We start from the raw sequence: 16,389 nt of genomic DNA on the forward strand, positions 1-16,389 counted from the left end.
TGTATATGAAGTGTAATAATAAAGTAATATAAGAAATATTTATTCAAAGAAGCGTTCAAGAAAGCAGTCTCCTTAAGAACCTAGACACTAAGATCCTCTCCTTGACCAAACTCTAGCCAGGTTCTTCTGAGACCTCTTCTCAACAAGGCCTCAGCTTTAGCATATAAAGACGAACATAGTTTACAACAGCTCAAAGCCGCATCCTTGGAATGAGCCCAACTTCCCTTAAAGTGCCTATCTGAAAAAACTCAAGGCTGCCAAAAAAATGTAGTGTTAGTTCCAGCTAACAAATGAAGATAGAGTCCCTATCTTCTAGTCTTTGTGGAAGGACTGGAGACTAAATTTGATAAGCAGCAGTTAACGAAAGCAGAGGGATTTCACTTGCCTAACAGCTGCTTCTCAATTTCTGTAATCTTTCATTTCCCTGACTTTACTGGTCCCCTACTCATGCCCCCACCCCCATTCTCTCATTCTCCTTTTAAAACATGAGATCACCTATGTACAAATCGAAGTTGATTTGAATATTTCCCTATTGCAACAGTATATCATTGATTAAAACTTAAATGTTGACAGGTGTCCAGCTTTGTATTCACACTGGACTTTTCCCCAGTGAAATACTAAATTACTGATAAAAGTTAAAATTTAACAAGTGTATGACTTTTTTTGTCTATAACAACACTGAAATCAATAATTCTGCTATGTCTCCAGGTTTTTTTTCTTCATTGGAACTACCTTAAGAAATTCATTTGCATATGCTGTTACTTCCAAACATCTCATTTCTTTCTTATTCTAAATAGTGTAAATGATATTTATTCTGTCCTAGGCAAGATAGGAAATTTAGAGGTAATATGAGAAAAGACAAACATATTTGATTACATAAAACATAAACATTTTCAGATGACCAGAGATAAAATTTTAAAAGTTTAAAAAAACAATGAATATTTGCCACTAAAATGACAGACAAGATGGTGGTTTATATCACAAACATACAAAGAACTCTACAAATGGTTAAGAAGAGGTAAACAACTCAATATAAATACAGACAAAGTACATAATTAGGTAAATCACAAAAGAGAAAGCAAGTGCCATTGGTCAAAAAGACAAGATGAAGAAATTCTCAACTCCAGTAATAGTTTAAATGAATGTAACTGCAAACAAAGAGATACCAGTTTTCATCAATCATACTGGGGGAAACTAATAAGAATAATAACATCTTAATGCAGAAAAAAAGGTGGAGTAGACATAGATCTCAGGTACTGACTTTGTTGGTGGGGGTGTGAATGACTAAAACCTTTTAACAACAATTATTTATTAAGATACATAAAAAGATAATATTGGGTTGGCCAAAAAGTTCATTTGGGTTTTTCCGTAAGATGGTATGGAAAAAAACTGAATGAACTTTTTGGCCAGCCCAATATTTAATTTATAAATCCCATGTTTGGAAATCTACAGAGATAAAATAATTAGTCATAAAGGTATATGTACCAGGATGCTTACTGCAACATTGTTTGTAGTGGTGGGGGGGGAACAGGTGTAAAATACTAGAAGACATAAGGGAGTCATTCACTGGAACACAAAAATATTGGGGAATTAAACACCAATATCACATCAATGGACAGATCTCCAGACAGAAAATCAATATAGAAACACTGTTCTTAAACAACACAGTAAACCGGTTTGACTTAATAGATATATAAACAAAATTGCATTCAAAACAGCAGAATACACATTCTTTTCAAGTACACCAGGAACATTCTCCAGGATAGAGCACATGATAGTCCACAAAATAAGTCTCAGTAAAGTTTAAAAGATTGAAATCATGTCAAACATCTTTTCCAACCACAACACTATGAGACTAGAAATCAACTACAAGAAACAAAAAAGTGCAAAAAACACAGTACAAACATGTGGAGGCTAAACAATATGCTACTGAACAACCAATGGGTCACTGAAGAAATCAAAGAGGAAATCAAGAAATACCTGAAGACAAATGAGAAAACAAAAATGCAATGGCCCAAAAGATATGGGACCCAGCAAAAGCCATTGTCAGAGGGTAAGCCACATTGCCCCCTGGTAACTGTTAAGTTTGTTTTCTGCATCTGTGACTCTATTTCTGTTTCGTAGATAAGTTCATTTGTACCCTTTTCTTAGATTCCACATATAAGTGATATCATATGATATTTGTCTTTCTCTGACTTACTTCACTCAGTATGACAATCTCTAGGTCCATCCATGTTGCTGCAAATGGCATTATTCCATTCTTTTTTATGGCTGAGTAATATTCCATTGTATATATGTACCATATCTTCTTCATTCATTCCTCTGTTGATGGATGTTTAGCTTGGAAGCATTTTAAGTGCCCATCAATAGATGAATGGATAGAGAAGTATATAAATATACATACATATAGATATATATATTTACTATATATAATGAATATATAAAATAAATATATATAGAAAAAATAGAAAGAAATATATTAGATATATATAAAATTATATATTAGATATTCCTTCCTATATATTACGTAGCAAGGAATATATTATACATAATATATATAAAGGAATATTACTGAGCCAGAAAAAAGAATGTAATCATGACATTTGTGACATCATGGATGGACCCAGAGGGTATTATGCTAACTGAAATAAATCAGACAGTGAAAGATAAACACTGTGCGATTTCACATATATGTGGAATCTAAAAAACAAAACAAATGAACACACATAACAAAACAGAATCATAGTTACAGAGAATGAACAGGTAATTGTCAGAGGAGAGAAGGTCATGGGAAGGAGTGAAATAGGTGAGGGAGATTAAAAGTTACAAAAACAAACAAAAAATAGGTGAAACCTGAATGTATGTCAATGAATGCCATTTATCACTTATTCAATTTGCCACCGAAAAAATTGTGGCATATTCTGTGGACTCTTTGCTGCTTTTAAAATAACAATTAATTAGATCCATATTAGTTGAACTGGAGAATATCTATGATGCAAGTTTAAGTGAGAAAAGAAAGCTGCAAGTAATATCCATGGTGTAACCACATTTTAAAAAATAACAAAACGCCAAAGTACTTACAGACATGTGCATCTGTATGCATGCAAAGTAAGATGTGGAAGCTTACAAACTCATGGGGGGAGGATAAGGTGATTATTAATCATTTCCTTATTTATCTACATTGTTTTACTTGTGACAGTGAGCATGTGCTACTTTTCTGAAAATAAAATAAGGTCCTTTAAGAAAAAGTAAAAAAATAAGAGAAATCTCCCAAGGAAGAACATAGAAAATGGACCAGTGTGGCTAACGGGGGCCAAAAATAAAATGGGGCAGGCAGTCATGACAGACCTGGGGTTCAGTCACATACTCTGTGTTCGTAGAAAAACCACGAACAAAAACTTTAAAGACTTTTATTCTGCTAAGGGTCCTACGTAGAAAAGCCCCAATCAAGAAGCTCCAATGACAGCCAATCATTGATCATGATGGGAGGACTTGTAGTCAGTCTGCAAGGGCCATCCAATCCCCTTACAAGTCTCCCAGCTATGGCTTCTGAGGGTTTCACTTTTAAAAATCCCTCACCCCTTTCCCCCACTGAGAACACAATTTCAGTTTCAGCTGAGGGCTGTGTATCCCCAGTTTGCAAACCTTGTGAACAATAAAGCTGTCTTTTTGCTTCAAGATAACCCTGATTCTTTTCTGGATGTTATTTCTAATTTAGGACAACACAGTTGTAACTTTAATACTTTATTAAAGTTTTTAATAAAGCTTTAAAAATATATATAATATATAATAAAATAATAAAGTTTTAACAAACTTTTCAAAGCTTAAAAAAATACTTCTGCTGTATCCATTGGAAGGAATTTTATTTGGAACAAGATAAAGGAATGAAGTATTTTCTTTTAATTTTGGTTGCGTTGGGTCTTCGTTGTTGCACGCGGGCTTTTTTAGTTGCATCGAGCGAGGGCTTCTCTTCGTTGGGTGAGCAGGCTTCTCATTGCAGTGGCTTCCCTTGTTCTGGAGCACGGGCTCTAGGCGTGCGGGCTTCAGTAATTGTGGCTCGCGGGCTCTAGAGCACAGGCTCAGAAGTTGTGGCGCATGGGCTCAGTAGTTGTGGCACACGGGCTTAGTTGCTCTGCGGTATGTGGGATCTTCCTGGACCAGGGCTCGAATCCGTGTCCCCTGCATTGGCAGGCAGATTCTTAACCACTGCGCCACCAGGGAAGCCGAGGAATGAAGTATTGATACATGCTATAACATAGATGAACCATAAAAGCATAATGCTAAGTGAAATAAGCCTGTCACAAAGGACTGCATATTTTATGTTTCTGTTTATACTGATGAAATAATATTATTTTTAAGGCAGGACAAGAAAAATTTTAAACATAAAATTCTCTCTCTGCCTGTTTGGGCTACTACCCTTGTTGCACTGTACATCTGTATGATATATTAACCAGATCTCTTTAGCAGATGTAGGAATGCCTGCTCAACCATAAAAACAACTTTTTCCTGGTGCCAGCAAGGTAGTTTCTTAGGATATAACATTTACTTTTTAATCTTGTAGGGGGTCACCAATTACCCACTTCTTGCCTTATACAAGGAGGTCTGAACTACGTAGACTGTCAATACATCATTTGATATATAACCTTTTGTCTCCAAAATGTATATAACTGTGCTTTAACTTCTAATGGGCAAAACAGTCCTCAGGGCTTTCTGAAAGACTGTCTTCTATTGGCTCGAATAAAATTATTTCCTTCTTAGATTGACTACTAATAACTTTTCATAGACATTTGCATAGCATAGCCAACAGGATATCAGAGATACCCATCAGAGGACACCTGGAGACTACCTGAACTGGTTGTTGTTCAGTACCAGCTCAGGTCCTTTGAGTTCCACTGGCTTCTCAGTACTTTTCAGGTGTTCCTGTAAGTTCTCCTGATATCCAGATCTTATTGTTTTAGGTGATGGTCCTACAAATTTTATTCAAGCTGATTTTACTTAAGACTTGGAGTCTTAAAGAGCACTGGTACATTTCTTAGGGACTTAGGGGGATCTGGGTGGGAGGCTCAGGAAAACCCAGATAGGTGGCCAGGTTTTTGTTAAATTTGGCTTAATTGAAAAACAAGTAGATATATGGTCTGAACAAACAGCTAGTGAAATGAGAGGCTGAATTATTCCACTCGGAAGAAAAGGGACATTTGCTCCTTCTGGCCACAAGGTGTCCTCAGGCAACTGAGAACTTAGTGGAAATGTCTGAGGATTAATCCTTGTGACATGGAGCAGTCTCACAGGAAATCCCAGTACTATTAAGTCATTTCTGCTCTTCCTGAGACACATGATGTAAAGACTGATCATCTAGTGCTCTGAGCACCCAAAGCAGTTTTAGACTATCAGAGGGAAGAACAGAGACATGTAAAAGAGTCAAACGAATCCAAGGTTAACTCTCTAAGGAGCTAGACTCAGAAGCAGCACACATTCGATACACCACACTGTTCTCAGAAAGTTGTTGAATTAGGCTACCAAATTAATAATGGGAAATTGTTCCTCAAAGGCCAAACAGCTCCCTGACAGACAGGCACCTATGGGAACCCAGCTGGGCTTATGTATTACACTTATGGAACTGATACCTGCAAGAGCTTACTTAGTTGGGAACTGTGGAAAGTCACGCCCTGAAAATGACCAAGATGGGGCTCTTTCTGACATTCCCAAACTGGCTTTGCATATGCAGTTATATAATGCCAGCTTGATAAACATCTTTTCAGAATTCAGACCCTAAGGGAACAAGATCTTCTACGAGGGACTTGCTTTTCTCTCCCTATGCCTTGAGATGTAAGTGTTCTACCAGGACTCTCAGGAACTCTTACCTTACTCTTATCTAAACCATCTCCAATTCCTGAGACTGAGAGGAAAAAAAGGTGGAAAAGAGGCTTTTTTAAACTCATGCAGATAAACTTAACTTACTCCAATTGTTATTTACAAACTAGTGAGTTTATATTGTAATACCTGATTCATGACTAGACTTGAAAATGAAGCTATGAGATCTTTGGTTGTGTCTGTCTATACATGTGTACGTTATAGATATGATATATCTTTACGTTCGGATGGCTTTACCAAAATTAAATGCCAATTAATGTAAATTAGCTCTATTTAATTGGCTTAAATAAAACTAAGCTCTTATGTAAATACTCAGAAATATAAAAGAAACTAACCCAAGTGAATTTCAGGTTCACTGGAAAGTATTCAATGTTAAATTAATATTTGGTATCAAAATTAGTTTAAATTTTTTGGTTTAACTGATACAGATGTGTCTGTGGAACCATCAACATTAAGTACTAGGTTTGCTAGAAGTCAAATAAGATCTTACAATCTCTGTTAAAAAATTTGTCAGCAAGAAAAAGAACGTGATTTGATGAGACCAAGTTTCTTTGTCAATTGCATTGTAATTAGATCTTTAACCATACCTTTTAAAGTCTTTTGTTTTTGTTTTTTTTTGCGGTACGCGGGCCTCTCACTGTTGTGGCCTCTCCCGTTGCGGAGCACAGGCTCCGGACGCGCAGGCCCAGCAGCCATGGCCCACGGGCCCAGCCGCTCCGCGGCATGTGGGATCATCCCAGACCGGGGCACGAACCCATGTCCCCTGCATCGGTAGGCGGACTCTCAATCACTGCGCCACCAGGGAAGCCCTAAAGTCGTTTTACCATTTATGGACAGCTATTGTTGTACTCTGATGTTTTTGAAAAAAAATGCTTCATCTTCAAGAATATTCATAGAAAGAAACTTTTGACAAGTACAGGTTTCTGATATCGTTCAAATCATACCACAAATCTGGGTAAGAAGTTAAAGAGTTCTAATGGAAAACAAAATGGCTTCATAAACTGTTAACAGATGATCAAGATCAACAAGGATTAGCTACATAGGACTGAGTGAACTGATGAATATGGTTATAATTTTTATGGCTTTTTGTCTAAAATATTTTTGGCTTTTAATCTTTGTTTTCCAGTTTTAAGGAAATGTTTCCTCTTAAGCTAATAATGACTTATAGCAACTTGGTAAGTTGTACGTTTTTAAGCAGAATTGAAATATTTATCCTTTCTCTCAACTTAATTACTTCAGAATTTGGAAACTCTTAGTGAATATTCTTATTTTTAGGCAATATAGTTATTTGTATATGTTCAAGAAGAATCTGTTCTCCTTATAACAGGACATAATTGGAAACATTGGTTATATTAACATGGCTTTGACTGGAATGTTGTATTACAGAATATGATAGAATCAGATATGACCAAATAACTTTAAAGAACTAAGGTGAACTTTATGGAGCTATAAAGCCCCTTGGAAAACAGCCTGGTACCCTGCTTTCAGTGTTCTCAGCAGCCTTACCAGGTAAATAAAGAAGTCCACCTGCTGGCTGGTGCAGGAATCTCAAGATATTTTGGGGACCTTGAGAAGAGAGGAATTCACCCAAATCTATAGATACCACAGGCAGAATCTGATAGCAAGCCCTTGATGTGGCTTGCCCACCCTTGACAGGCCTTTTAAAAGTTTAACCTGAGATTCCTTATGAAAACTTCCAGCAAAGCCAATTTAAAGAGCCTATATAATCAATTACACTTATGTAAATAATTAAGGTAAGTTTATTGAAGCCAGGCTTATTTTACAAACAAATTAGTCTTAATTTGGCTATATTTGGTGGAAATGAGGATAATTTTAGAGAGAAAAATTACTTGTGGATATTCAGTTCTAGCGTTGTTCATGTCTTTGGGGTTTTATATTTTCTACCTAGGACTCACTTCCTGAAGGGCTCCTCATTACTATGTTATATTATTGTAAAGTTTAATTAACTTTTTAAAGGACATTCTAAGTTTCTTTCTGAAGCTTATCCCAGTAGTCTGTCTTTGGGCAAAGATCAGTTGTCCCATGACCTGCAACCAGGCAGATTATGCATACTGGGAAAGACATTATTTAAAGGTCCATCTCCAACCTAGATAGAAAGACCCTTACCAGGTACACTTGACTAGCTCATACACAGTAAAACTAAAGGAAATTGACTTTTGGATCCTTATGTCCCACTTTAGAAGGGTCCTGCACTGGGCTGGTCTATAGAGAAGACTGCTGACCTCAACTCACTTTAAAACAGTGCTCAAATAGAAGAGAAACTACACCCACACTAGGACAAAAAGACAATGACATCAGAATTAGACAGCTATCTTGAGATGCTGGACCTGACTTATATGATTATTTATAGTGTTTTATTGATTTTGTGGACTTTTGCATATATCAATTTTTTCTATCATGGGCACAAAACCTAAGTAGGGTTTAAAATTAATTCAATTGTTGGCTTTACAGTGAGTAATCTACGACAGATTCTTCCGGGTGTACCTTGGTGGATTTCTTCTCTCCAAGGCTCTAACTGGATGGCCCTTAGAAATTTTATTTTAGAAGAAAGATACCCTAGGACTGTGCCAGCTACCACTGATATCACTAAGTGGGACCCTCTTATTCAGCCAATGAATGACATTTGTTCAGAACCTGACTATAAATACTCCTTTTCACTAGATATTAAATATATTACTTAGGGCTTCCCTGATGACACAGTGGCTGGGGGTCCGCCTGCCAATGCAGAGGACACGAGGTCGAGCCCTGGTCCGGGAAGATCCCACGTGCCGCGGAGCAGCTAAGCCCGTGCACCACAACTACTGAGCCCGCGTGCCACAACTACTGAGGCCTGGGCGCCTGGAGCCTATGCTCCGCAGCGGGAGAGGCCACCACAATGAGAAGCCTGCATACCGCAAAGAAGAGTAGCCCCCGCTCGCTGCAACTAGAGAAAGCCCGTGCGCAGCAACGAAGACCCAATGCAGCCAAAAATATAATAAAAATAATTAATTTAAAAAAGAGATAATGGATATAAATATATATATATATATTACTTAGCTCCTACCAGGATCCAATGGATTTATTGAACAACTTTATGGCGTTGCCTCTCCCCAGGTTGGTTAGGAAGATGCACAATTGGTTTTACTCATGCGCAAGGTCACCTACAGGTAGCCTTTGAAACTGTCCCTGCCAATCTGCCTTTAATGTGAACACACTGGGATCAATCAGTCTTGCATTGGTATGATCGTTTGGTCACAATATTTATTCCTTCACTTGGAATAGAAGTTGTCATTATTCACAGAGACTTTAACAAAATTCACCCAGCAAGCCTTAAATGATAGTAACCAAGCCATTAGCTTGCTCAATTCAGAAGTTTCCATGATGAGAAAAGAGGTCCTATAAAATCACATGGCCTGGGCCTCCCTGGTGGTGCAGTGGTTGGGAGTCTGCCTGCCGATGCAGGGGACACAGGTTCGTGCCCCTGGTCCGGGAAGATCCCACATGCCGCAGAGCGGCTGGGCCCGTGGGCCATGGTTGCTGGGCCTGTGCATCCGGAGCCTGTGCTCTGTGGCGGGAGAGGCCACAACGGTGAGGGGCCCGTGTACCGCCAAAAAAAAATAAAATAAAAAATAAAAAATCACATGGCCCTAGATATTTTAACTGCTTCCCAAGAGTTTTCTAATATGACCCATATCGTGACACATATGAAAACGCAAATTTCCACTCTAAATGATCTTCTTCCCAGTTTAGGAGAAATACTAGGAAAAAGGTTTGGTTCGGCGGGTGGGGGTCCTGCTTTAAATCTTTACTAATGGCATTCTTACTCCCGTTGGTAATTTTGATGACAGTTTGTATAACTTGTAAAGTGATGGTTTCTTGCATTTCATGCTATGTGTCACCAACTTCTACTAAAATAATAATATCTAAACTGATTGAAACTATTGATTACATCTATAGTTCTCTATAAAATAATGAACATGCACAATGCACATGCAATGTAAAATTGACATAAGTCCTACTGGGCAACTTGGAATTCACTGTCAGTGCTTGACAGACATTATACCACTACAGTCCCCCTAAAAGGAAAGAAAGAACCAGGCTTTTAGAACTGGCAATGGAGGGACATGACAGACCCAGGGCAGGTAAGCAACCACAGGTGGCATCAAGGGACCAAATATTTGATCACCTAATGCTTTCTATCAAAACATTAATGATCGGGGCTTCCCTGGTGGCGCGGTGGTTGAGAGTCCGCCTGCCGATGCAGGGGACACAGGTTCGTGCCCCGGTCCGGGAAGATCCCACATGCTGCGGAGCAGCTGGGCCCGTGAGCCATGGTCGCTGAGCCTGCGCGTCCGGAGCCTGTGCTTCGCAACGGGAGAGGCCACAACAGTGAGAGGCCCGCATAGAGCAAAAAAAAAAAAAAAAAAAAAAATTAATGATCAAAAGAGGGAATTGATGAAATAAAACTATTTTTAAGGGAGGACAAAAACCATTTAAACATAAAACTTTCTCTCTGCTCATTTGGGCCAATACTCCTTTTTAGTGTGCACTGTGCTTCTACAATTATACATAAACCAGATCTCCTTAAAGGACACAGGAATGCCTGCTTGATGGTAAAGAGCAATTCTTCCTGGCACCAGAAAGGTAATTCCTTAGGCTATAACATGAGGGATGAGACATAACATGAGGGATGAGGCAGCATTGAACATGGGGCTGTTTTATTTCTTTTCCTTCTCAACTAAAGAGGGTTTTCATTTCCAGCTCAAGTGTATTTTATTTTATTTTATTTATTGCTATTATTTTTTGGCTGCAGCACACAGCTTGCAGGATCTTAGTTCCCCGACCAGGGATTGAACACAGCCTGGGCAGTGAAAGTGCCGAGTCCTAACCACTGGACCGCCAGGGAATCCCCATATTCCTTTCTTAATCCTTAATCAAGATGACTCACTACTTGCCTTGTACATGTAGATCTGGACTATGTAAACTGTCAATACATCATTTGATATATAACTCTTTGTCTTCAAAATGTATATAACTGTGTATTCTCTTTTATTTATTTATTTTTTAAGTACAAACATCCCAGCAACAGCACATGGTGAGCTGTTGCTAAGGGCATAGGTCTTTATTGGAGGAGGGGTACAGGCAGGGCATGAGGAAGGTTCCCCCATTCTAAGAGGATGGGAACAGTCCTGGCTGCCCCACAGTGGGTTGTGTGGTGGTGGGGGGGGGTCTCTGGCCAGGCCACAATCCACATGGGAAGACACCAATCAGTCCCAAAGTCATGGGAATGCCACACAAGCCTGGCTGTGGGCCCAGGCACTACACAGGAGCCCAAGGCAGGTCCCCTGGGCTAAACTATACAGGATGTTAAACTATACAGGATGAGGCTGCACATGAGTTAATTACAAAAGAGCTATACTTACAAAAATCTGTACACACATTTGAAAAACTCACAAAATTGTCATCTATGTATCACAAGTTGCTAAATGAAAATAACTTAAAATGGAATAAAATTATACATTTCTTTTCTCAATTCTTTTCAAAAGGATTAATATTTTTAAAGCACATATACTACTTTCCTTAGCAAATTCCACAAAGAGACTGAGCAGCCCAGCCCTCCTTGAGCCCCAGAGGACTTGAGCTATGAATGGGCCTGGCCAGGGGACACGGCCCAGAGTCAGGGAAGGGGAGTCAAGCCCATAGTACAGAGCAGAATGCTGAAACACAAAAAAGGAGGAAGTTGTCTCTGGCTACAACTCTGGCATTAAATAAAAGAGGCAAACAGGATGGAAACATGCAGCCCTGTCAGCCAGGTTGGGGCAGAGTAGAGGAACAGGCGGCCTTGAAGCCTGGCTCCAAGAAAGGTGGGAAGCAGGCCTGGGCACGTACCTTGATGGGAGAAAGTTGTGTTTCAACCAGTTGGGTGTGCCTACTGGGCCTGGCAGGGAGTGCATGCATGAAAGAAACAGGGAAGGGCAGGTGGGCCACCTTGGCCACAGCCAGCTCATCCAGTAACTAAAGTGGATGTAGTACAAAAGTTGCAACCAAGTACTATGGACATGCTACCTGCTTGCCTTAAGGGTCATGTGGCAATGTTGGGCCAAAGGCAGGACCCTGTCCTTGTCCTGGGTGCCTGGGTCCTCAGCCACAGAAAGAGCCTCAAGTTTTCCCAATGTGTGTGGGTCAGGGGAGACAGAACACTCTCCCCTTACATGTTAGCCGAGAGCTCCTGGGTCCAGGTATCAAGGCTCAGAGTTTGTGCTTCTCTTTGTAGTCTGTGCCCTCTGTTGGCACCAGCAGGCTAAGAATGGACAGAGGAATATCTGGGCCTCTCACCCCATGGCAGAGCACCCAGCCTGAGCTCAAAATATCACAACAGCCCTTCCACACTGACAAGGTGTCCAAGAAAACCCACAGGGTGGCCTGCCGAATAGGATGCGATGCACAGTTCCATGGGGCAGAGGGGCATGGGTGGTGATGATCCTAGTGGAGCTCCGTGGCCCTCAGGTCTGCATCAGGCCTGGGAGGGCCATAAATGATCACCGAGGCAATGTGGTTGTTCTGCATGACCTCAAAGATCATCCGCTGAAGACCAAAGCAGAATGTGGAGCCAAATGGGTTGGTGTTGTCTGGGGAGCAGGACCTGTGCAGAGCAACAGGCCTCTCCACAGGATGGCCCAGAAGCTCTTGGATGTTGTCCCCCTTGCTGTAGGTCATGCACGTTTCTGTCTGACCATCTGTGTTTTCTCTCTTTACAGTTAGTGGATTCTTGAACTCACAGTGGTGATAAATGTTAAAATTATAATGTCCAGGGTAATTGGTGTATAGGACAAAGTTCTTCACTTTGAGTGTATTCGCGTCAAAGAGGATGTCCACTCCAAGAGTGAAGTACTTAAAAAAGTAGTCATCGCACTTGGATGGAACTTGCTTATTAGGAGAAGGAGAATAAATCTTCATTTTGTCTTCTGACTTGTAGAAGACCTTGTGTGGAGAGGTAAGCATGCTAAGAACATCTTGGCAGGAACTGCCAAAATACACTAAGAATTCAAATACCCACATCTTGGCATCTGTTAATAGGCTGGGTCCGCAACCTGCGGCAAGTAGGCGAAGTCATAAACCTGAGGGTCCAGTTCCATCTCAAAGAACATCTATACTCTCAGCACACACATTGCCCAGGAAACAGCTCGGGGCATCATGGGAACCTTGGTATCCTGTAGGCTGTTTCCACTGTAGATGTGCATTCGTTTCACGATTGCTTCGTGTGTTGTCTGGAGAGAAGCCAGACCATGGGCAAAACTGGGTTCGCACTTGGGAGCCTCGGTCCATGAATCTAGCTGAAAAGAGAAAAAGACAGTCCTCTGAAGTTGAGGTGGAAGAGCTGCTCAGTGGAGTTGTACACTGCAGGATGGGTTGCATCGAAAGACTGGTCAATCTGCTCAATGGTGGGAGCTATGGCTTGAGAATTGAAATGCACACCACAATATTTTAACTTTACTTTAGTCAAGTCATATATTTCGATCACCTTAAGTCTCTGATAGTTTCATCCCATCCTGAGCCAGGTTAAAGATGAGGTGATGGCTTAGAGGAGACCAGTGCACCTTCCCATTGCTTGTTTCCCAGAGAACACTGAGGCACCACCTCCACGCCCAGCATTGGTTTGGTTCGCTGATCCGGCGGCCTCCCTGCCGCAGCGCAGACAGACCGGAGCTCACCTGACTGGCAGCAGCCTCGGGAGGCCCTGTGCATTAACTTCTAATGGGCAGAAATGTCCTCAGAGCTTTCTGAAAGATTGTCTCCCGGGCTATAATCCTCAGGTTGGCTCAAATAAAATTCTCTATTGCTTTCTTAGATTGACTATTAATCAAATTTTTCGTGGACAATATAATGTCCAGAATAGACAAATCTATAGAGACAGAAGATTAGTGGGTTGTGGCGGGGGGTGGAATGGGGAATAGGAAGTGACTTCTAATTGGTAAGGGTTTCATTTTTTCGGCGGTGAACGTTCTAACATTGATTATAGAGATGGTTGCACATCTCTGTGATAACACTAAAAAAAAAACACTGGGGTTTCCCTGGTGGCGCAGTGGTAGAGAGTCCGCCTCCCGATGTAGGGGACACGGGTTCGTGCCCCGGTTCGGGAAGATCCCACATGCCGCGCAGCGGCTGGGCCCGTGAGCTATGGCCGCTGAGCCTGCGCGTCCGGAGCCTGTGCTCCGCAACGGGAGAGACCACAACAGTGAGAGGCCCGTGTACTGAAAAAACAAAACAAAAACACTGAACTGTGCATTCTATCTTTATACATTTTTTTCCTTTTTTTTTTTTTTTTTTGGCTGCCAGCCTGGGGTATTTCAATTCCGCGACCAGGGGTTAACCCCAGGCTGTGGTAATGAAAGCCCGGAATCCTAACCATTAGGCAACCAGGGAACTCCCAAACTGTACATTTTAAATGGAAGAAATGTATGTTATGTGAATTACATCTCAAAACGTTGTTTAAAAATACTATCCACTATTAACATTTGTCTTATTCATCCCCAAAAGACTAATATTTGATATCTTTGAATAAAATCCCAAGAATGTGCACCAGATTCTAAAGACAATTCTAAAAATGGTTATCCAAAAGTATCGAAGTCTAAAGGAACTAGTCCAAAGAAAACACCACATTTTGGGGCATGTACATTTCCCAATGTTTAAAAACTTTTACATAACTTATGAAATGCAATACAAAACACATAATGAGTATACTGAAGTACATTTCAGAGCCCTAATTTTTCTGCTTCCCTGGAAGAGGGCTGAAATTTGTATATATTCTGAGTCAGTTGGTTTTAGAATTCTTGGGACCTATTTGCATTAAAGAACTATTTCTTAAATATTTTTCAGTATACATTGAATATACCAAGGAGATTCAAATATAAAGAAAAATTCCGCTAAGATCTAGAAATACATTCCAGGCTCTCAAAAATTTGGTTAATACCAAGAAGACATTCTTTTTTTTTTAACATCTTTATTGGAGTATAATTGCTTTACAATGGTGTGTACTTTCTGCTTTATAATAAAGTGAATCAGCTATACATATACATATATCTCCATATCTCTTCCCTCTTGCTTCTCCCTCGCTCCCGCCCTCCCTATCCCACCCCTCTAGGTGGTCACAAAAAAGCACCGAGCTGATCTCCCTGTGCTATTCGGCTGCTTCCCACTAGCTATCGGTTTTACATTTGGTAGTGTATATATGAAGAAGACAAATTCTTAATGAAACTTTTTGTTTTTTGGCCGCGCTGTGTGGCTTGCGGGTTTTATTTCCCTGATCAGGGATGAAACCCAAGCCCCCTGAAGTGGAAGCGCCGAGTCCCGCCACTGCACCTCCAGGGAAGTCCCTTGAAACTCTTTTAAGCTAAAAATAAAAATTTTTTTAATGAGATTTTTTCCGTACAGAAAAAGCAGGAACATCTATTCAACTGTATCGGAATGAGAGAAAAGAAATCATTTCTTATATGAAAAGTAACAGATTATATGGACTCTCAATAAACTTTTATTTTTGAATAAATAAACAAATCTTCCGGGAATACACGTTTGCTTGTACGTCAACCTAAAGCATTTCAGCGAGACCAAATATCGTGAGCGCCGCTGGTGTAGTGGTATCATGCAAGATTCCCATTCTTGCGACCCGGGTTCGATTCCCGGGCGGCGCATCTAACTTTTGTCCTTGCCTTAAATAATTTTTATAATCTTTCTTCTTCTGGAAACACAATTTTTCATTTCCATGAATATTTATATTTCACTATAAATTACTGTTGACACATTCGAATCTGGAGTGGAATTCAAAAGAGTTTCCTCAAGTCATGAACTAGTTAACCTTTACGCCTGCGCAGTCTGAGACATCCCCGAGCGTCGCTGGAAGAGCGGCTGCGCAACGAGTGAATATAAGGACTGAGGTGCAGCCTGGCGGCCAGGAGGTTGAAAGTGCAAGATTCTTCTGCGCCTGCGCGGCCCGGGTCACTTCGCTGGCCGCTTCAAGGCTCCCGGCTCGCCGCCATCTTGTGTTGGGGCTTCATTGTTCGCGCTGGGCCGGGTGGTTTAGTGTAATTGCCGCCGAAGGAGGGGGCGGAGTAACCTCCGGTCGGCCGAGAAACCCAGCTATTTCACAGACATAGCAGCTCAAAAGATTTGTGAGGTAGTAAAGGGTAGAGAGCTGGACCCGGAGGCGCCGCCGCGACAGCAGCAGCCATGGAGGACGAAATGCCTAAGACTCTGTGAGTCTGGGGCAGCGATGAGGGGGGCGGGATGGTGTTGGTCCCGGAGCGAAGCTTCGGCTCTGCGCCGCTCCCCAGCCTATTGTTCCCCGCGGACGCCGCGATATCATGGTTCCTCTCCCTAGCGCTCACCGGGATGCCTAGGGACCGAGACCCGGGCTGTGAGGGGACGAGATGGACGGAGACGGGGCTCAGCCCTCTAAATTAGTCCCTGCCGCGTAACTACCCCACAGCGTCGCGTTTGGCTTCGTCCCGGGCGCTCTGTGGT

General features: G+C 41.2%; 1 protein-coding gene, 1 non-coding gene and 1 pseudogene across 6 annotated transcripts in view; 2 read left to right on the top strand and 1 right to left on the bottom strand.

The window, feature by feature from the left end:
• Positions 1-12,354: 12,354 nt before the first annotated feature.
• LOC132435356 (phagosome assembly factor 1 pseudogene) lies at positions 12,355-13,524 on the bottom strand (annotated as a pseudogene).
• A 1,965-nt stretch (positions 13,525-15,489) lies between these two features.
• On the top strand, positions 15,490-15,560 carry TRNAG-CCC (transfer RNA glycine (anticodon CCC)). The gene has a single exon. It is a non-coding gene; the product is annotated as a tRNA-Gly (tRNA).
• A 277-nt stretch (positions 15,561-15,837) lies between these two features.
• The window catches only part of TIA1 (TIA1 cytotoxic granule associated RNA binding protein), a 31,541-nt gene continuing 30,989 nt past the window's right edge, over positions 15,838-16,389 (top strand). For all 5 annotated transcript variants that reach the window (XR_009521422.1, XM_060026420.1, XM_060026421.1 and 2 more), the window contains exon 1: positions 15,838-16,121. Coding sequence is in view for 3 of the 5 variants with exons in the window: in XM_060026420.1 (XP_059882403.1) it covers positions 16,096-16,121 (26 nt within the window). In the remaining 2 variants the exon portion in view is untranslated. The remainder of the gene's footprint in view (positions 16,122-16,389) is intronic.

This window comes from Delphinus delphis, chromosome 12, assembly GCF_949987515.2.
Source record: "Delphinus delphis chromosome 12, mDelDel1.2, whole genome shotgun sequence".
Classification (NCBI taxonomy): Eukaryota; Metazoa; Chordata; class Mammalia; order Artiodactyla; family Delphinidae; genus Delphinus; species Delphinus delphis.